At 53.3% G+C, this 22,289-nt stretch overlaps 1 protein-coding gene across 1 annotated transcript in view; it reads right to left on the bottom strand.

Moving 5' to 3' along the window:
• GRIK3 (glutamate ionotropic receptor kainate type subunit 3) overlaps positions 1 to 13,651 on the bottom strand; it is a 123,414-nt gene extending 109,763 nt beyond the window's left edge. The window contains exon 1 of the mRNA XM_075522173.1: positions 13,537 to 13,651. Coding sequence (XP_075378288.1) covers positions 13,537 to 13,651 — 115 coding nt within the window. The remainder of the gene's footprint in view (positions 1 to 13,536) is intronic.
• Positions 13,652 to 22,289: the final 8,638 nt, after the last annotated feature.

The following is a 22,289-nucleotide window of genomic DNA, read 5'->3' as shown; positions in this document are numbered from 1 at the left end:
GCGAGCTCTGATGAGGTTGCAGGCTCTGTAGAGCTGGGGTCCTGGGGAGAGGGACAAGGATTCGGAGGATTTTCCTGCGGCTTCTCCTCTCCCCGCCTCTCATCCCAGGTGCGTGCCTGCCCCTGGGTTTGCAAACTGTGGTTTGAGCTGCCCAGTGCAGGCTTTAAAAGCGCCTTGCGGGAAAGCTGCCATTGGCGCGGATGGGAAACAAGGTGCCAGCCATCAGCCTGCTTCTGCCCCTTGGGAGCTCCACGGGGCTTTGCCACACCTCCAGATTTCCAGTCTCCAGTTAAGTTTTCAACTTCTGATGAGATGGTTCAAATCAGGAAAATCCTGTCTCTGTGCCAGACAGTTAAAACTGAAAGTAATTAAGGCAAAATCTTTTCCCGCAACAGGAAGTACTGAACATGTGGAGATAGCATAATAATCAGTGTTTCTGCCATCAGAAGCCCACAAAACAAATTGGATTTTGAATGAAGCACATGGAACAGTGACCTATGCGTAAAACTTATCTTGACCTCAAAAAGCAATGACATTTTGTCTCCAATTCTCCTGCTAATTACAAATGCTGAATCCTGAATATTCACATTTGAGAAGGATTCGTTGCTTGATTAAGAAGTCTAACAGCAGCAAGATGCCGTGAAGTTTCTCTCTTCACATGGACAGTCACTTTGCTAAAATTCCCAGACCTGTTCTCAGAGGCAGTTTTCTGCCCAGCTCAAACTGAGCAGTCTCCGGCAGCAAACACCCGAACCGTGGGGAGACTTTGGACCCAGGCTCTTCTTCCTCACCTAAACTACCTATAAGCTTCAGGCTTGGTAATTTTGATTCCTCTTGCTTCCCCCCATGGTTAATTCTCTAGATCAACACTTTCCTAACTCACGGAGGACAGCCAAACGATCTTCCATTTACTCAAGTCCTTGAGCTGGACAAGACCCACGTACCACGTACGTGATGGGGAATTGCATCGTCCCTCGCCAGGGGTGAGCCCACCTCCGCTGGGCACGGGACGCAGGCAGCACACCAGGGCAGAGATCCCAGATTAGATTAAGAACAATTCAAGCAGCCTATAATGCAAAGCAGAGCCAGAGACCAGGGCAAAAGTGACCTGAAGCATGATTTGTACTGAATGTCTTTTTCGCTCATAAATAGGAGAGACACCGTGGGATGATTATCCGCCCAGATTTATCTCTGCAGCTCCGTGTGTATCCTTCTGTGCTTAAAAATGTCTCACTGCCCTTTGCATTATTGCATTGCCCTTTACATTCATACCGCATAAACCTCTCAAGTACCGTAAAACTTACAAGGTGTAATATAATGTCATGATTTTCTTTTACACACCATAAACAAAAGTCACTGAAAAAGGAGCACAGAAAGGGAGACGTCATTTGGCCTGACAAACATACAGGATGAAAATAGATATACAAGTACACATACACTCTCACACACTTAAAATCCCAAGCTGGATGGATTATCTGGCACTGACCGATCGCTTTAATGTATTACATAGATAAGGAAGTTGATTGTTCAATAAATCACCGTCTGCACTCAGAATCCAGCGTTAAAAAAGAAAGAGAAAATATTATAAATCTGTCTTGCACAGGCAAAGAAAAAGCTTATACTTTTGAGGTTAATCATTATGTACCTTTTGCTGCACATCCAATGAAGGAACAGCACCTTGGATTTCTGCAGTGCTAAGTGACCGGTTTTCCTTCCCAAAGCTCTCTAGGAAGTGAACCTTCCTTGCGTGGCTGCGAGGCTGCTCCGGCCGTTCCTGCGGAGAGCGGCGTGCTGCCGGCGGGCAGGGTGACCCGGCAGAGGAACCCGGCGGAGCCCCGTGGGCCAGCGCTCGCACCCTGAGCCGCGATGCTGCCGTACAGCCGAGCAGCCGAGCTGGGGGAGCCGCAGAAGATCACCGGAGAGGAGCGAAGTGCCCCAAAACGCTGCAGCAGGTAGGAGGCTGCACGGAGGCTCTGAGTCACAGCCTGCTGAATCAGGTGTGAGTACAGCCTGCCGTGAGATGGGCTGAGGAACGGGGAGCACCCGCACCGTCGGCGTACGGAGGGGAGGAACCTGCCCGTGCACCGCGAGCCTCCAGCAGGCACCCGAGCTACGGGTGTGGAGTGAGAGCAGAGCAGAGGGAGCAGGAACATCACAGGAATCGGGGCGAATATGGAGAACAAAGGAAAATCGAAATGAAAAATGGAATATCTAGGACTCGGAGAAACCATCCACCTCTGTGTCACTGGAGATCTGGCCAGCAGGTTTTCTGGGCCTGGTTTTGGCAGGTTTGTCTCGTGTTTCTTTCTCAGTAGCAAGCTTACTTCTGCTTCTGAAGGAGAGGAGCAGGAACGAGGTGAAGTCAGAGGGTTTTAAAAAACTCAGGCAAAGCATGTCATTGAAATGCCTTATAGCAGTATTAATAAATAACAGCAAAAGCTAAGCTAGCAGACATGCTTTAGAAAGGAAATACCTAATGGCTGGATGCTTTCTCTGGGGAAAAGCGTTTGAAATGGTCTGTGATAAACCTCCTGTAACAGGAATCTGGAGGAAAGAATACAAATATTCCTGCAAGTTATGACTACGATATTGCCGAGCTGAGTTATTTGTAAAAATCTCCAGGTCACATCCTGGTGCCATAATGTTCCTGTGACTCTCAACACAGAAAACAGAGCAACTGCTCCAAGTCATGTGTTGGCAGTGATTGAAAACTGCTGCAAGATGTTATTTGCCGGGTGTCCTACAGGTCTGACACTGCCCCAGAGGGCTAATACACGCGTTCTCTGGAAACCGCCTTCTTGCCCAAGAAACTCTGCTGCCTGCACTGTAAAGGAGAAGGCAAAGACAGCAACGGAAGAGTAGCTGATGCTGTGCTCTTCGAGGATAGTTTGTCTTTCCTTCTCCAACATGGAGGATCCAGACCCTGTCGCTGCCCGTGCTGTGGTCAGATGTCACCCAAACAGCAGCAGTCCTGGTACACTGTCAGAACTCTTTCCGTGTATATAAAAATGCAAATAGTTATAGAAACCATTAGGAAACGGTCTTGATCTGCTCTAATTTTTACAAGAAAATATATACCAGCCACCTTTGTGCAGAATATGAGAGATTAATAATTCCCCTCCAGTGAGGCATGAATCAGAGCGATTCAGACTGAGCAGCGCCTGTTCAGTTAAAGAAAACCTTTATTTATACGGCAATGAAAACAGCCATCTTTTTTTCAAACTCCCAGACACCGTAGCGATACAGACACACACATTATTCTTCACTGATGACTTAAAGGCCAACTTTCCAGCAGAGCAGCTCCCTTTCGGCAGACGCCGTTCCGCGTTCGCAGTGCAGCCCCGAGGAGCACCGGTGCAGGCAGAGCAGCGCCGCACCCAGAGAGCAAAGCTGGAGGCGCAGGTGTGGTGTGTGCAGCTCCCAGAGCAAAGCCCGGTCCGACCTTCACGCGGAAATCTGTCCTCAGATCCTCTGCTAGGCGTGTGCTGTAGCCATTTGCTTCATTCATAACAAAATCGGCCCTGTTTCTAACATACAACTTCTGCTGCAGCCAGGGAAAAATCCCCTCAGCCCGTGTACCCAGGCAGGCACGGAGTCTCGCAGGGGGTGGAATTTAAAATCACTGCTGTGACTTCCTTCTGAGTGCTTTGAATTCACTGCAAAACTAACCAACAAGTCTAACACTTCAGTCCCAATAGACAGCCGTAACTCAGCTAAATTTGTGGGTTATACCAGATTTTATTTACTGTTTCATCCTGGGAGATAAGTAAGAGATGACAGCCATCTATTCATTAAAGTGGGGGAAAGCCGCCCACAGCTAATGCTGTTTCTCTCACCATACACTTCCACATCTTTAATCAAATTTGGATTTTGCAGTACCAGCGCTGCTGTTTTAAGAACGGCTTATGTCCCTATTCACCTGGGTACTGGTGAGTTCAAGGGGCTGGTCTGTTCACCTCTAGGTCCCCAGCTGGAACAAAGGACGTGCTGTAGCAATCAAATGTCATTGCCAGCTAATGAGCATCCAGTGGCCTATGTAAGAGCAGTCAGTGGCCTCTTCCCATTCCCTATTGGACGTACGAACCACCAGTATAACCCGAACGGCTGCGGTGGCACTAATGAATGCTCCTGAAGCTACTGTTTGCCGATGTCAAGGATGGAAGGCTAATTTAAATCAATCCGTCTCAAAAGCCTTTGCAATGCGCTTAGCGCTCTGGTACCTGGGAATCTGGATACCCCTTAGTGGGGATCCCTGGGCGCCCAGTTTCCAGAGTGATGAGCAAAGTGCGAGTCCCAAATTCAAGAATCCATCTGAACATTTATGCAATTTTAAGTCTTTGTTTTATTCCCTTGATGTTAGCTGGTTTATATGTCTGCTTAAAAACTTTCCTGCACAGGGGTGTTTTTCTGACTCAGTAACTACACAGACTAAACTCCTAATCCAAGGTGCAAACGCTCCTTATTTTGGCATTAGACTTGGCGTGACTTGAGTAAGAAGGTCAGGCTGTACTTCAAAGAAGAAATGCAAACTGGGGGCTTTTTCTGCAGGCGGGTGGATCTTTGGTGCGTCGGTTCCCGGCAGGGCTGAGGGCTGAGCCAGGCACCACCCGGTGCCTCTCCAGACCTTCCCCAGCAGCGCTGGTGGCCAGCGCAAGGTGGAGGAGCACTTTCGCACTGCCCTGGGCCGTGGGCTTGCCTGGGGAGGCTGGCAGGGAGCCTGGCAGGACTACTGCATTTGCTCCTGCCTCACGATACCCAAGTGAGCCGTCTGATGCCGGAGTCGTGCTCTTGCCCAGGCAGCTGACAAAATGTGTTACAGCATCTTTCGGGCTGCCTGGGAGAGCCTTTACCTGCAAATCCAAAGGGCACAGCCAGGAGCAAATTACAGCTGAAAACCAGAGCCCCGTTCCCAAAATCTCCTGTGCCCAGATCTTTACAGTTTATCACCATCGTGCAGCACCCTGTGTCTCACTAGAGTGACTTCTCAAGGGAGTAGCTACCGTGCCGTCTCTCTCCTCCTCGTGCCAGACTGCGCATGAGGACTCCCCCTTTAGGGGACCTCTAATCAAGAAGCCAGAAATCTTGTCTTTCCTTTTTCCTCCTCTTTTCCTTTTGCACTGTTAAGCATTGTGGCAGATTTATTCCGCCACTCCCACAGCATCCTTTTCATCTCATTATTTTAAACTCTGTGATCACCAAGGGAACCCTCTCTTCCCATGCTGCTGCCTCGTTACCTGAGGCTACACAGCGGCTCCTCTGCCCTGCTCGGCTGTCCGGCTTCCTGACATCCCTCTGCCTTCCTCCTTTCTTGCATCCCCAGCGAGATGGGTTCCGTGCTGGTGGAGTATTTATCAGCAGTGCGTAGTGACAGAAAACAGCCTCATAAAGTGAAATAACTGGTGGGTCTTCTACATCAGACACGGTGGAGAAAAACTGTCCTAGGTGAATTAGCACAGCCCAGCTTGCTATTTAAAAAATGAAAGTATTGAGGTGTTTGCTATTCCCCCAAACTGTGTGCAACAAACAATCTGTATTGTGACAGCCAGAGAAGGGTGACCTGCGGTAATGCTGCACACGGCAGCGCTGCTCTCGGACGTCGTGCCGCTGTGGCAGTACCACTGACTGCCTTCTACAGCCCGACACTTTGGGCCATGGAGAGGTTCTGGGGCCATACCCACACAGTCCAAGGCTTTTGAAGCCCAGTCCTTCCCGCTATTTTCCAGGTCACAATGCTTTCCCGAATGTCCCAAGCCCAAGGAGGTAATACTGAATGTGCCGGTTGCTCCCTTCTACTTCACAATTCTGATTTTTATTCTAGGCATTGGACCCCACACTGAGGGGTGCTGGTTGTTGGCTGGGGCACAGCAACAAAAACCAAAGGCTGACCGGGTCCCTGGGCTAAAATATTAAATAATACAGATACAGCAAGGTGGCCTTTTGTCGCCGATGGCCAGCGTTTGCTTTCCTATCCAGCCTCAGCTGCAGAGGCTGAACTATTTGGTGTGTGTAGGGGGAAGTTCCGAGCAGCACTGGGGATTGCCTCTGACGCACGGGTACCCCACGGCTCTCCTGAGCGGTGTTTGCAACCGAACGGCATTTTCCTGATTATCTTCCCTCCCAGAAATAATGGAGCAGTCGCATCCATATTTGTGTATTTATGCACAATGTCTTGCTGCAGATTTAAAGCACCGGGAGTGATGCTGCTGAACACTCAGGTAACACCCGCCATGGCGAGCGTCTCGTAGTGCAAACCTGAGAAATGAAGCTGTAATGTCAGAGGAAGGTTCCCTGCGGGGCAGCACAGCGGGGGGGGGGGGGGGGGGGGGGGGGGGGGCAGCAGGAGGCAAGAGCAGAAGGGGTTAACAGAGGCAGCCACAAAGAAACCCGGGTGCTGGAGCAAAGACAAAGCCGTGAACTGAGCCTTCCACCTGCTTTAAGAGCTCTTGCTTGTGGTAAGGACCTGCATCTATTTTAGGCTTTATTATGAGTGAGAAATACCGGCACATTATCCCTGTTTTCACTGTCAATGAACAACAGTAGTAACGCACGACGCCCCATCACATCCGAGTCCCCTCTACATCAGCCCAAACAGAGAGAATCCCTGCCTGAAAAAGCAGGCTTGAGTCTCTAAGGGGCACGGAAGCCCACAGGATTCACTGGCGGAGTGTCAGGATCCCCCGTGCAGTCCCTGCAAACAGCAACATCTGCGGTCGCAGCAACTTCGATGCTCATGGCTGTAAGACAACCAGCACTCCTCATTCCACATCTATTCTCTTTGGCAGCATCACCACAGCGCAGAGTTTATCCTCGCGTTCAGCCCTCAGCTCCTCTCCAACGTTTGCCTCTCTCCCCCCTCGCCCATGGAGTTCTAGGGCTTTCAACTCGTTATCTGCCTTACCCAGAGACTTCCACCAGCCTGTCTTCTAAGTATGCAAAGGAAAAAAGAAGTCTAGACGGCATCACATTAAACCTCTAGCCAAAATGAGGGAAAGGAGATTGCACAGCGTAACTGGTGGAGAAACGCAATACATTGGATTACGAGGCTTAATGCTTGCTACAAACAGAGTGTGCAGTGTCGGGTTTTATTTGATATTGTGCCTCCATGAGAGACTCCAGCATCATAGCTATTCTGGCAGAGCTACTCCATGCAAATGCTTGAAATTAGTGATGATAGCTAATACAAGAAAGCGGCATTCAGGAGCTGGAAGGAGGAAGGTGGCCAGAAACACCCAGGCAGGGCGAGAGCCGGTGAGGCGCAGTGCCCTCTGCTGATGCTGGGCCCGCAGCTGAGCCGCCAGCCCCGGCTGCCTTGGGGCATCGCTTTGACAGCGGGCGAGAGACGGAAAAGCTGGATTCCACTTAGGATTGCTAACTGGGTGAAACTGCCGATCGGTACCAAAGGAGCACTTCATTTCCCAGGACAAGAGAGACCCAACTTTGCTGGAGATGGAATTACTTTTAGTAGTGTTCTGTGCGTGACTGTGTCATGAAGGCTTTACGGGAACCTTTTCATATATCAACCTCCGTTTAGTTTCATCAATAAAAGCATCCAGAGGCAAAGAAATTAAGCTGGAAGCGGTGGCAGTGGACTTGCACCTGCTGGTGATAAACCCCAAAGCGGCGATGCAGCACGAGCAGGCAGCTCTCACTGCGAGGGCGTGTGTCCCCGGCGCAGGGCAGAGCAACCGCGTCCACCGTGCGCGCAAAGGCCACGCGAGGCTCCTTCGCCACTCACGTGCTGCATAAATCCGCCGCCTTGCAGCCCACGGGCGATGCCGATGTGCTGGTGCACGCGGTCGGGGGCACGTGCCCGCTCTGAGGAAGCAGCCCAGCACGAAGTAGGTCTGTTTATTTTGGCGGTACTCCTGCCCTATGATGAATGAGGGTCTATTTTTTTCTGGTTTGTGGTTTGATCTTAATTTCCTGTATGAAGGTCTCAAGAGGATGCCAAGATCAAATAATTAGACTATTCTGCGATAAAGAGGTAACATTGTTATTCAAATGTATTCAGAATTAATTTACCACCAAACAATTTACACTGCCACCCTTATATCCTGCTGAAATTACTAGAATACGTTATCTGACACACAAAGCATCTCATGACCTGAAATAACCTTATCAGCCATTAAATGCGTGAGCAATGGGTGCGTGGCCACAGAAAGGCACAGGGAAATGCAGGAGAAGCCACAAAGGCAATAGAGTGATTTAAAAACAGGAAAAACAAACCAGAACAAAAATAGCACTTTACTTGCAACGGCGAACATGCAGAAAGCGGAATCCTGAGGCAGCCCATCAGCGTGCTTGGCCCCAGGAGGTTCGGGGGCCAGATCCTCGTCTCAGGCACCCGCGTGAGACGCCATCGGTGCCGCTGCAGCTTCACACCCGCAGCACACAGGGCTCCATCGAGCCCGCTCCCGGCCCTTGGCTAGGTGCCCCTCGGCCAGGGGAACCCAGCTCTGCTTTCTGTGTGCTTACACTCCAAACTGGGGAGCAAGCGGCAGGGCTGTGGGCAGTCAGGTCGCCTGCAGGGAAGATTCCCCCAGTTAACGCTTTCTGAGCCTGCGGGCTGGTCTCAGGTGCTGTGAGGCTGCTTCTCTGAAGCCGTTTGCTTCGGGGAGGGGGAAACGTATCGATCGTACTTCAATTTCTGCCTGCTCCTACCCCGCCACGTTTCATCGCCTCGCCGGCCACGGAGAGGAATTTCTCCTTGCTTCGCACTGGGTGAGCCCCAGGCCCCGGGCGGGGGCTCAGGCCGGCTCGGCTCTGCCCCGCACCCTCACCGGCCGCAGGGCCCGGCGGGCGCAGCCAAGGCAGCGGCTGCCTGCGGGGCTCGGGCAGCCTGGGGAGGCTCGGGCAGCGGGCAAGCGCGCACTGCAGGGGTTTTAGAGGAAAAGGTAAAAAGGCGAGTCTCGGTCAGCGTGCGCCCTGTTTGCTGGGTGAGGAACCCCCCACCCACAGGTCAGTGCGTGCCGGTGGGGCTCCGGCCCCTCTCACACCCCGGTGGCATCCAACACCGGAGCCCCGGCTGGAGAGCCGGGCTGGGCCGTCCTGCCACCCCTCCCCGAAGGGCAGCGGCCAAAGCAGTCATCGAGCTTGAGCGGAACAGAAAAACGCTCGAGCTGCCTTTCTGAGGATTACCCCTCCAGCACCCCCATACCCCACAGCCGTGCGGCTCCCAGCCCTGTGGGCACTGCCTTTTTTAGCCTGCAAAAGCCTGCTTTTGCCTTTATTTTTAAAAATAAAACTTTGTTTGCAGAGTGTGGGAAGGTGATTTCAAAATAAAATTCCAGACAGGCATAATAAGCTTCAGAAAAGCCAGTCACACAGAGGAGGATCATTATCCACAGAATTTGTTTTCTATGTATTTATATAAAATAATCAATGATTTTTTTTCCACAGAGACTCCAATCCAGTGTGATTGTCTTTTCTGTGTTACTTGCAAATCACACAAACAATCGATGCCCTGACCCCTTTTCTATGCAAACACAGCTTAGAAAGAGACTCCAAGAAATAAAATCCAATGAATTCCTCCCTGCAGGACTGTTTGTTTAAAAGCTTAGCTGGAGCCCGATCCTGTTCACAGCGACCTCAGTGACACAAGACTGGGACTTTCAAACATGCTTGAGGTATAATTATTGCCACAAGCATCAGCGGGAATATAACCTTAGTTAAAAAACCAGAACAAGAGCGAGAACCCAGAGGTGAAGGTGATTCCTTTTAAAAATGTAGAGAGCAAAATGAAATCCCTCGCAGGCACAGCGCGCTTCTGCAGAGGAAGGGCAAGGCGAGCGTGCAGCCGGCGTTTGGGGGGACCCAAGTGCCGGGTAGGCTGGAGACCCTGCCCCTCACCACCCGCGCACCGACAGGGTGGCAGACACCGCTGCTGCTGCTCTCCTCGCGGGAGCAGGGCCGGCCAAGGGAAGCGATGGCAGCGGGGCTGCGCCGTGTTGGTGTCGCCCCTCGGCAGCACTTGAATACAAACCAACCCACTAATCAACAAATGCAAGTGCTAAAATGGGATTGACGGCTCCTGTGGTCTATTTTTTACAATTACATATTAATCTCAAACCGTTGGCATCCATCTGATCTGCACGTATATCTTGCTAACACATCATCCATCAAAATAATCACTCTGAGTAATTTCTGATGATGCTTCAGCAAAGCACGGCGATTGAAACCGGTCTGCTATGAAACGCCAGTCCTTCCGGCTCCACGTGTGACACCGTTTCCAGTCGCGTTGCTTTGTTAGGGCTGGTGCCATCAGGCTCTATAAAATGGCATCAAGCTCTTGCCTGTCACTTTGAAGGGGTGCTGCTACTGCTTTTTAATCTAAGAGAAAGGTTAGATAAATGGGCTATCTACGGAGGCTTAATCATCTTGCACTCACTGCTTTTACTATATGCGGGGCATGATATTGCAAATACTCGGCTGCTCGGTGCAGCACTTAATAACGGGTATAATCTCACCGATCTCATCCGCAGTCAGGGCTGGCAGCATCACAGACTACCTCTCAGTCACAGCGGTGTAAACACGGAGTAACTCCACTCACACCTTTACACTTATCTGTCTTTACACCAGGATAACTCGGAGCTGACTCGAGCACCTTGAGCCTGCAGCAGATCTCGGTGGTGTTTTCTGATACAGTATTTTCAAATATTTAACAGGTTGCATAATAATTGAACAGCTGTTGAATAAGCTTCAGATACAAACTCCTACTTCATAAAAAAAATCCAGCAATGAGGCACAGATTTTCTTTGTACGTGTATATGTATAGATTATGTTTAGATGTGTAGATTAAATATTTATATTTTACTCGTGAGAGAAAAAGTGCTTTTGGCTTTTCCTTCCCTTTCTTAGACATCTCTCCCTGTATTTATTTTAATAGTCAGCTTCATAGGAAAACAAGAGAGCTTTGAAAAGTTACCTGTTTTCTCTCTGGTTTGATTTTCAGTTCTAAAACAATACTCATTTAAGTGTTCTCCACTTCTTGGCATAACCTAATAATTAAAAGAATTACTTGAAAGCCAGGGTTGCTTTGCACAAATTAATGCAGGGGGAAAAAGCTGCAATTTTCCAGTGGGCTGAAAAAGAGGTCAAAATTATGGCAGTTTTAGCTGAGAGCAAAGGTAAACAGAGATTTCCCTGCAGCCCCGTTTAAAGCCTTTTTCTGATCTTTAAGTTTCTTATTTTACTGATCAAGAAAAAGGCTAAACGAGGTGCCGAATGTTAGGGCGTTTCTCAGCAATTAAAGCAAGGCCTCTCCTGCGGAAGGCATGGCGTGCTGGCAGAGGCGGTGCACAGCAGTGCTCCGGCAGCGGGCAGCCCTGCCTGTCTCCCTGCCTGTCTCCCTGCCTGCACACCGCCTCGCTGCGTTCACACCAGCCCAGCGCCAGTGTCCCCCCAGCCCTGCTCCTGGGGCGGTCTCCGAGCTGAGCCGGGGAGCGCCGGGTGAAGGGGAGCAGAGCTACAGCAGAACCGGGTGATTTCGGTGAGGGGCTGGCAGCAGCTTCTGGGCTGAAGGCTCCTCCAGCCTTTTGTGCAATTGCTTTGATCCCTGTCTAGAAAATCCATTTTCAGGACAACTGAGGCACCTGGACTGGAGGCTAAACATCTCCACAGAGCCACAGGGATACTCTGGGCCTCAACGTCTCCCACGAGCCACGCTGGTATTCCCAGAGGTCTCGGCACCCCCCCGCCCTAGCGACTTCAGCCCGTTCCCCTGCGAGCGTCCGCTCGCACAGCAGCAGCCCCTCGCAGCTCGCCTCCAGAGCGTCAGCCTGGCAGCATGCCGGGTCTGGCCACCAAGAATCGGGCCCGCTGCTGCCAAGCTGAAAGGAGGACGAGCTGCAAGCCCAGTGCCGGCAGCTGCTTACGGTCCCGACGGGGATCTGCACCCTGGGACCCTTTGGGAAGAGAAACGCCGTGGCGGCACTGCGGTGCTCTGGGTGGGGACAGGCTGGTGACGGACGGGGGGGGGCTCTGCCACGGCACGGCGGGACGCCTCCCCCCTGCTCGCGTGGTGGGACTGGCAAAGCCCGGCGTGCCTGTCGGCAGCAACGGGAGCTTTCCTGGGAGTGGGTTTCTGTCGCAAAAAACATTTCCAGCTGTTCCAGGCTGTGGCTGAGCATACCGAGCAGCTTGGCTCCAGTAAAAGTTCACCAGCCGCCAGGGCCCGGGCCCCGGAGGCAGGTCCGTTGACCTTTTCCAGCAACATTCTGGCACTACAACATGCACAGGACCACGTCTGCCTGGAGTGCCTTGTTCAGAGAAGTCCAGGGGAGAGCAGATGTTCACCCTGCAGGAATCAAGCCCTTGTCCGTGAGACGATCTGGGCCGTGCAGTTGCTCAAAGCTGTGCTGGAGGTGACAGTGTTTCATTTCAGAAAGCGTCTGTCCCTCAGGACCAGCATTTTTCTCTCACTGGCTTTCACATTGCGGCTGTGCAGTTGCACTGGGATAAATAAGACCCATTTTTTCCACTGTAAAATATTGACAAATCTATTCAGTTTTCACTAGTTTCTCTGGGTTAGAATTTGGTCCCTGAAAAAACAGGTAAACCTGTCCTTATAATTTTTACTAGGCAGACAGCAAATCCCTGGGAATGTGTACCGATGGCAAAGTACATGGGATGTAACAGGAAATCAGCGCCGTTCTTTACATGACATGCTTAAAACGAGTATCTCATTTAATTAGGAAAAGAAAGATCGTAGACTCTTTCCCAGGCTGTTATCTGTGCAATTACTTTATGTAACATTATTAAAAATTAATTTTCCCCAGAACATCAGCAATTTAATGAAACACTCCTGGCCCTCAGCAGCGGCTGTGGCGTAGCCAGCCCACCGGCATCCTCTGGGCAGCGGGGCTCAGTGCCGCGGCCCCCCGCACTGCCTGTCCCTTGTGCTGGGCACCTCTGCCCGGGGTCAAAGCACATCTGCACAGCACCCCTACTGCGGCAGGCTCAACGCCTCTCCTCGCAGCGGCACAGCACCCCTCCTCGCAGCGGCACAGCACCTCTCCTCGCACTGGCACAGCACCCCTGCTTGCACTGGCACAGCACCCCTCCTCGCACTGGCACAGCACCTCTCCTCGCACTGGCACAGCACCCCTGCTCGCACTGGCACAGCACCCCTCCTCGCAGCGGGCACCGCAGCCCCCTCCCCGGGGGCAGAGCAGCCCGCTCTCCGGGGGCACGGCAGCCCTCCTTGTAGCAGGCACAGCATCCCCCTCTCCGGGGGCAGAGCCTCTCCCCTCGCCGGGGGCTCAGCATCCTTCCGCCCCGGCGCAGAGCGTCCCCCCTCTCCTCTTTGCACCGTGCCCAGGGCGGCTGCTCGCACCGGGCGCGCTACCCCCTTGGCAGCGGCCCGGCCCGGCCCGGCCCGGCGCGGCACCCCCCGTGCCGGGACGCAGCCCCTCGGCGCACCGCGCCCGGTGGCAGCCCCCTTCCCGGCCCCGGGCAGCGCATCCCCCGCCCCGGCACCGCGCCCTGAACTTCGCCCGGCCGCTGCCGGCCCGTCCCCGCGGGGAGCGGCGGCCTTACCGATCCGGATGACATGCGGCATCCCGTGCGAGCACTGGCCCCAGAAGCCGCCGACCAGGAGCGCTGCCCAGTATTCCCAGAGCACGCCGCGGAGAGCCGGCCAGAGATGGGGCATCGTTGGGGAGGGCGCGGGCCGGGGCGGCCCTACGGCCCCAGGGGCAGCGGGGGAGCGGGCGGCTGCTGCCCGGGGCTCAGGCGGAGCGGCCGGTCGGCGCCGAGGCCGGACCGCTCATGGCACATCTTAGTGCGGCCGCGCCGGCCCGTCCCGCGGCAGCCGCTCCGTGCCGAGCCGAGCCGAGCCGAGCCGAGCCGCGCCGCTCCGAGCCGAGCCGAGCCGAGCCGCTCCGAGCCGAGCCGAGCCGAGCCGAGCCGAGCCGAGCCGGGCCGTGCGGTGCCGGTGCCGGTCGGGCGGCACCTGCGGAGCCGGGGCTGCCGGTGCGCCCGCAGGAGCGGCTCTGTCCCCTCCTACCACTGATGCGCGCGGCTCGCGCCAAGCCCCGGAGTGGAGCCGGCACACACGCACACGCACACCCGCGCGCACACACACACACCCCCGCACCCCCCACACCCCCGCACACCGGCGCACACCGACACGCTGGCACCCGCCCGCTCCCCCGGGGCGAGGGCAGGGCCGGCTCCGCGGGTCCCGCCGGGCGGGCAGCGCCGTCGGCGGGCGCGGGGCAGGAGGCGGCCGGGGACCCTCGGCGGGGACCGCGGGGCGGGGGGCGGCGGGGGTAGCGGGGGGCCCGGCAGCCCCGGGGGGGCCCGGCGTCCCTCTGCCCCCGACGGCCCCCCGTCCGGCCGATCCCCGGGTGCCCGGCGTCCCCGGAGAGCCCGCTGCCCCGTACGTCCCCGGCGGCCCCGGGGGTCCCGCTGTCCCCTACGTCCCCGGTGTCCCCGACAGCCCCGCGCCGGGCGAGGCGGGGCGGCACGGCTCGGGCCGGGGCCCGGCCGTTGCGGGGGCGGCGGGCGGGGACCGGGGGGCCGGGGCCGGGGCCGCTGGAGCGGCGGCACCCGCGAGCGGGCGCCCAGCCCGGGCTCCGCAGCCGGGGGTTTAATGACCTCGGTGACAGAGACAAAGGGCCGCACATGCAGCAGCTAAGTAGGCTGCTTTGTCAGCTTGCTGGGCTAGGCTTGGGCGAATTTATTTTTTCTCATTTCAATAATTTGATCTGTTCCATCCTTTCCAATGGCTCCCGTTTGCCAGCTGCCTGCTGACTGCATCGCCTGAACGCCTGAAGAGCAAATCTTTCGTTTTCTTACAAACAGCCTGTTACTCTGTATCAGTTCATCCTTTTCATTTTCCTCGTCCGTCGCTTTCGCCAGCAGCAAGCTCGGCGTGCTCTGCGCTGTGAGGGAAGCCGACTGCTGTCCTGCGCTCAAGCGACCCGCCCCGGACCAGCCTCCGTTAGCCCGAATGCATGACCTGGAGGAGGGGACATGCGCAAACCCTAAAACTCAAAGAAAAGTTTCTTTGGGTGTTGCCTCTGACAGCAGACAGCGAGCACGCTGACTGCTGCAGGGGGGCAGACCCGCCGGGGGGATCCCCTGCGGGCCCATCGCAGGGGTGTCTGATCCCCGGCTGCTGTCCAGCAGGAGCAGGGGGGGATTGGTCAGGGTATCCGATAGCTGTCATCATCACAGAATCGTAAGGAAAAGCTGGAAGAGTCCCTGGGGGATCTGCACGCCCATGGCAGGACCAGCTCCTCCCGGAGAAGCTGGTGTAACTCTTCCTAAAGCCTCCCTGGGCACGCGGGGCCGTGGTTTAACGCGTGCTTCATTTGGGGCCATGGGAAGGTACCCCTGAGCGTGACCTGGGCTCCCAGCATTATGTCACGGTGGAGGAGACTGTTTCTTACTCCTGCCTAAGAGTCAAGCCAGAGAGGCAAACACTACTCAGCATCTTCGAAGAAACTGCGGAAGTCCGCTCTCCGAGGAGGTCTGTTGTTGCTGTTTACTGCGGGCAGGCTGAGGCCCCAACGTCCAGCAGGAAATCTTCTTACCAGCGTCAAAGACAGTTATAGAAAAGGCTGTCTCGTGTTAAGGATATTTTTATCCCTCATGACACCAAAAAGGATAAGATTTAGCAAAAGGGCATGGAGGGAATTTTCTTTACTTACTGCTTAAATGAAGGACAGCTGTCTCTGTGAGCTTGTTACAAAATTAAATGTCACAGCCTGGGGAATCTTTGCACCTGGCTATAAAAAAGCCCCACAAACCTATTGGGAGGGAGAGGGTAGAGAGGGCTTGCTCTTCTGTGGAGAAGAGGGTTTGAGTTTCAGTAACTCGGGACAAGAGGTTCAGATTCTGTGGACTGTTTAAATCAAAATATAGCTAGGATGATATATTCTGTTAGTTCATTAGTGTCCAGGTGCTGCTTCTTGCCTTTTTCCTGGCACCAGGCACTAATAAGGCTCTAACCTTTGCTTCAGCCTCTGGATCCTACTGCAGTACCAGCACAAATAGTTTATTTCTTATTATCTTATTTGATTAGTATCTGATGGGTGTATGGAGGCCGTGAATAGTCCTCGTCGTGTACGTAGGTTAGAGAAGGAAGTCTGTGCTGCTCAGAAAGGCAGGACAGGAGCAATCATTTACCAGAAGTTGGATGGCAAACCACACCCAACGTGCCTGGACACCAGGCAGAGCTGCGCTCTGTAGCTGCACGTCTCCTTGCTCGGGGCTTGCATGGCCTTTCCGTCCCGAAGCCACGTGAGCGTGCGCAGCAGAACAGCAGATCATGGCTGTGCTTCCCTTCCTTCGTATTCCTGAGCTCCCGCACCGTCCCCCAGCCCTGTCCCTCGTGTGTGGCTCGGCAGTGCTCCTCTCTCCTGGCAGCGTCCTGCTGCCCTCCAAGGGAATCCCAGGGCTGTTCTGTGTCGTGATTAAAAAGAGGGAGAATTTTCAAACCGCTCTTAGATGTTGCACCATAGTTGCCACAGGCTATTTTTTTCCCCACAAAGACTATTTGACTTCGCAGGTGCCCTGTGGCTCTGCTGCCCCAGGGTCCACACCTGCGAGCAATGCCCTTGAGCCCTTAGGCCAAACCCTCATCAGCTGCGGTAGAGCTAGGTCGTTAGCCTATAATTATAGCAAAGACAAAATGGCTGGAAAAAAGAGAACGTGTCTGCAGGACTCACGGAGCACCTCGCAGGACCGGAGCCCCATCTCCGTGCTGCTGCGCAGGTAAGCGCTGCCCGGCCCTGCGCCGGGTGGGGTGCGGGCCGAGCCTGGCCTCGGCACGTGGGCGGCCGGCCGGCCTTCCCCGGGAGAGCCCCGGCTACGACGGGGTGAGGTGGGACCTTGTTCAGGAGTCCGTGGCTGCTGCCTTGCTGAAGGACAGTCAAAGGTAGCAGAAGGGCTTTGGCGTTCTTCTGCGATCTGTTACAGCGATGCTAAAAATACAAGGTGTTTGCCCAGTTCACAACTGCTGTGAAAATAGCTTTAATTCATCATTTCATAGTATATCAAGTAGTGCAAATTCTCTGCTGTATTTATAGCTTATGAACATAGCGTACCATTTAGAAGAAGTCATTTAGTTATTCCTAGTTTGTTCCGAGGGTATTTGGATATGTTAGATTTTCATGCTGCCTTTTGTACAGTGAATACATGGAGTATTTGGAGCTCCATTCATTACACAGATAGGACTCTGATACTCGTGTACATTTTATGGGGTTTTTTATATACATAAAAATCTCAGTTCTCTCACCTACAAATAAAGCTGTGTATTTATGGATGTTCTAAAGACTATGAATGTAAGACTTCTTATTTTCGAGTATGAAAAGGAACTGCTTGCAAAGGTGGAGGAAAATGTTGAAATTATTAATATCTAGGGAAAAATGCTGATTGACAAAGGACCTTTTCAAATAAGATTTGTGCTTCAGAGCAGCAGCAGAAGTAGGAACCTTGCAGAAAGAGACATGAGCATTTCTATAGCTATGGCATTTTTCCATGCTAATGAAGAAAAAGAGGCTTCTCTTTATTTTTTTTAATGGTATCTAAACTGGTTCATTTGAATTAGCTACATCCACATGCATTTTGTTTAGATTTATGTGCATCAGGTGTAATATAACCACAATCAATGTGAGTTATGAGGCCCAGTGCTCCCATTACCGAGATTCATGTGCTGAAGTCGTCTCCTAAAATACCGGAGAGTAAATATACCGGGGCTGGCAAATGCAGATTCCTGGGACTTGAGTGCCCTCTACTGAAACAGTCCCCGCTAGCCCTTCACTTTGACACCCAGCAGCTTGATTGATGGGTTGCTAAATTAAATTTAAGCCTGGGGTTCACCGGTTCACCCATTATGAAGAATGCCGCCTTTCTTTCCTCTCCTGCTCGATCGTGCGCTCGTTTCTTCTCCCTTCTCTTAACGCTCTGGTTTTCGTTCTGACTCCTCCTGCGGCTCTGCGTACGCCGCGGTAGATTTTCTTTTTTTAAATGGCAAGTTTAGATACAGTAAGGATTCCTCCTGAAATAATCATCTGGGGAGCTGTAATTGCACTGATGAGCGCCGAGGGCTGCGTTAGGCTGGGCGCGGCAGCACCCACAAAGAGCTTGGGTCTGTTCAGCGCTTTGTTCCTGGGAGAGGCATTAACTCCTTGTGAGCAGCTGGGACGAGGTGACGATGCCACCCGCGCTCTAGGAGCTCTCGCAAAAACAAACGGCAAGAAACTGTGTTTGTCCCCACAAACTTCTTGTAATTTCGTGTTATATTTTGCTTGTTGTGGGGGGAAAGAGGAAAAATTTCCGCTTCCTCATCAGCATTTCATCTGTAATGGGAAAAGCGTTGTGTTTCCCTGTGCTTCGCCCGCAGCCCGAGCAGGGGTTTCTCTTGCTGCAGCGCGGCGATGCTCCGCTCTCGGCGAGGCTCGGGGCAGCGATGGAGGCACCGGCCGGTTCTGCCGTCCCCCGTGGGGTGAGGGAGCGAGGAACGTGCCGGAAACCACTTGCATGTTGTGCAACGTGTTGCTGGACAGATGATTTGAATGTCTGGAGATTTCCCACTTCTTAAATTTTTATCGGGTTTATTCTCTCTCAATAATTTTGTGCAAGCTTGCCAGGGAAGCGCGTTTTGCGGCGCGGTCTGCTCTGCAAGTCCTCGCACGGCGAGGGAGGTGGGGCGGGCATCGGAGCAAGTAGGGAAATGCATTTCTTCTGCAATCTGTGTTACAGAGTAATACTCCTAGAAGAATTGTTGCTGCACTACACTGCATATATTTGTGTTGGAACATACTGTGGTGTAATAGCTGGTTTGAAATGTATCCAGTTCTGCTGAATATATTACTGTGAAAGTCAGGCAAACACACTGGGAGAATGCAAGCTCCTGTCAAACCAGAGAGCAGAAATGCTCTGCAGAAACTGTGAAAATGAGAAGGGAGTTGGTACCAACTGCTGCACTCCTGTTCTTGTACCGAGATGTTCGCAGGGGCCAACGCTACAGGGAAAACGCTGATCAGAGCCGCACGTGGGGCCCGTGTGTCTGGACCGATCAAAAGGCTTCTTTGCTCCCGTCCGTGAAGCAGTTGGCATCGCCTGCCTTTGTGCAAACCCCCTCCTCGCAGCGAGCGGCCGGTGCGGGCGCAGGAGCCGAGCGCCCGGGCTGGGACCTGGCAGGTCCCTGCTGCCGGCTGGTCTCTGCCAGCAGACCTGGAGGGAGCAGGCAGGAGGTTTTGTCCCCGGTGTCCCCTGGCTGGCAGGAGATGGAAACCGGCTCTTCCTTCACCCAGGTGGCATTTGCATCACCAGTTCCTTCCACCAGCCGCTTTCCAGCCAGGTCCTCGGCATCCCGGGGCAGACCTGGGGTGTGAGACGAGGGCTGTGCTGGGAGGGCCGGCACACAGCCCTTAATAAAACGATGATGACTAGAGAAGTTTGCCAGACTTTTCTGCCTGGAGCTGGTTTAACTAAGGCTAATGGAGACTCTTTGAATGAGAGAATAACGAGGAGGGGAATCTTGATTTTCTTGTTATCAGTTATGCCATGATTTGCCTCCTCCGAGGGTCCCCTCCTTGGTCACAGTGGTGTCCCACACCTGGCAGGAACCCGGCTGGGTCTCTGCGCCAGCAGCAGCACCCGACCGCTGTCATATGGGGGTACCTGTCCCTTGGGGGTCTGGTTGCTTTTGCCCGGGAGGGGACAGCAGAAACACGGCACCATCGGGTGGCATTGGGTGGTGGGAGGTGGTTCAGCCACCTTGGCTCCGGCGCCAATGCTGGGGCAGCCGCATCCGTGCCAGCCGTCGCATCGAACCCCGCACAGCGGGGCCCTGGCCGGGCGCCTCCGCGGCAGGGACTCCTTTGATCAGCCCCTTCTTTGAAGTGACCTTGGTTCTGAACCTGGAGATGGGCTGGTGCTTACTGCGAGAGACCAGGCTGGGCGATTCCCGGCACCCGCACCGGCAGAGTCACCTGAGGCAGCAGAGACTTGGGAGAATGCAAAGAGCTGCCTGGCCTTTTTGGATGTGACGTAGTGGCCGTGAGCAGGGGCTGAGCTGTCTCGGCACCCGGAGGGTGAAAGCGTCCCGCTGGGCGTGCGGAGCGAAGCCGAGCCGTGCGTGCCCCCGGCCGCTCGTCAGCCTTCTGCAGCAGCAGGCGAATTTGTACAATTGTAGCATGTCTTACAGGCTGAAAAGGGCAACAGGGAACAAATGAATAAGTAAGACCAGTTTAAATTATTATCTTTATCACACCACTCGTTTGTCCCCTGACAGGAGAAGCTGTTTTGACCAGTCAGCTCAGTCAAGTGCTCCGTTTCTGTGCTGCAGTATGATCTTTTGAACTAGGCTGAGTGGAAATACGTATTTGTGTCAGACAGCCTTTGCGTGTATTTTTCATCCTCTTTCTGCAGAGATAGGAAATCTTTTTTTTTTTTTCCTTTGGAAAAAAACCCTCTATCTTTAGGATTGGTGGGAGAAGCCATTTGCAACTGATGGGTGTAAATTATGCCTGCTTAGTCAGACAAGAAAATTAGAGACTGCTGAATTAGACTCTGCTTGCAATTATCTTTATGTGGAACCAGTTTACAGAAAAACTTGGTATGCTCCTGCGTGTTCTGATAAATTCTCATGCAATTTATTTTTGACCTGTCAGCTTCAAAGTGTGGTCTGTTGTATGAAACCCAGGAAGGGCATCTCCTTTTTTCCTCCCGTACAAGTATACCACCTGGCTGAGCAGAAGGCTGGTCACCTGCCAACCTGTGAGTGCACAGGGCACTTCACGACCCACGTGGCTAATTACCCATGCAAAGATTTGGAATGAGTTGTTAATACCTTTTTTCTTTTCCTCTACACAGGCAAAGGGCAAGAAAAGAGCACGTTATTTTGAATGCCTGTTAAAATCGGACTTCCGTGGAATTATGCTGGGAATTAATTTGGCCAGCTGCAGCCAGTCTTTTTTCCCAATCCCTTTGCAGACTCAGGCCTGTTTCCAATTCACAGCAAATTTCTCGGTTGTTCCAGCACATTCAGAGAAAGTTTAAGTGTTGGGTGGGGAAGCTGTGACTGGGCCTGGCCGTTCCTATTCAGAACAAAATGAGGCATGACTAGGCATTGCTTCTCGGTGGAAGTCCCCAGGTACCGGGGCATAAGGAGGTTCCTGCCTCGGGAAGGGCACGGGATGTCCAGGAGAAAGCAGCTTTCCCATAGCAGCGGGCATTGGCCATGGGCGAGATGCTGTGAAAGACTGAGGTGTCTTAAACGTGGAGGAAAAGTATGTGCCTGGGGGGGAGAAACGTCCTGGCCCTGAGCTGCCGTGTGATTCCCACCTTTGGGAAGGGGCATACGGGAGCGGAGAGGAGGGGGTGGGAGAAGGTGTCGTGCTCTGAGGACACTTGGGCTGGGATTAGCCTTGTATTTATCTGGCGTTTTCACGTCTAAACCCTACGTTGTTACTTGGGCTCCTCCAAACATTTCTGTACAATTCCAGCTTAAAACCATAGGCTTTGTAACATTTGCAAAACGCGCTTTTCCTACTATCCTGCCTGGATAGTGAATTAGTAATTCATGAGCCCGTACGTGGTCCTGACCCTATCCTGCCTCCTGCGGCGAGCCCAGGGCCCGCACGTCGCGCGGGGCAGGGGGCTGAGAGGGGGTCTTGGCAGGGGCTGGGGGTGGGCAGCGGTGCTGGTGTCTGCAGCGGCTGAGAAACCACTCCAAAATGTTCCTGCTTGGCTTTTCAAAGCTTCTGCGTGTGACCAAACTGTGTTCCGGTGAAAACCACGCTGCCTGTCTCCAAATGTGACTGTACAGATGCAGGTGATCGGAGAGGGAAAACCTCTCCATCGGCCGCTGTCGACAGCGCTTGCCTCCTAACTGGGATCACGAGGTGCGAGGAGACCTGTCTGCACCGAGCCTCTGCAGCGCGGGTTCCCAGTGGCCTTGTTTTAAGCTGACGTGAGACTCCTTTTAAAACCGGTGCTAAACCAGGCCATTGTGTGCCAGTTAAATACTTGTTATTCGTGGCTGTCGGTACCTGGGTATGAGGTTAATTTTGGTGCTTTTCAGCTTAGCAAGCAATGAACAGCTTCATGTTTTATCCTGTTGGAAGGGGATTGTGCAGCATGTAGTATTTATGGATTGAAAGGGGAGTGTGGGAGGCTTCCCGCATACATCGCAGTCCTCTTCACAGGAAGAGAGAAATGCTGCTTTTTATTATCTTTTTTTAAATCTGATGTTTATTTGGTATTTTAAAGGTGTTAAGAAAACAGAGAAAATGAATTTCAAAAGATAGGAAACAAATTGGGTTTTGAAATGC

Source organism: Mycteria americana, chromosome 21 (genome assembly GCF_035582795.1).
Source record: "Mycteria americana isolate JAX WOST 10 ecotype Jacksonville Zoo and Gardens chromosome 21, USCA_MyAme_1.0, whole genome shotgun sequence".
In the NCBI taxonomy this organism is placed as follows: domain Eukaryota; kingdom Metazoa; phylum Chordata; class Aves; order Ciconiiformes; family Ciconiidae; genus Mycteria; species Mycteria americana.
This window is presented reverse-complemented; position numbering and strand designations above follow the sequence as displayed.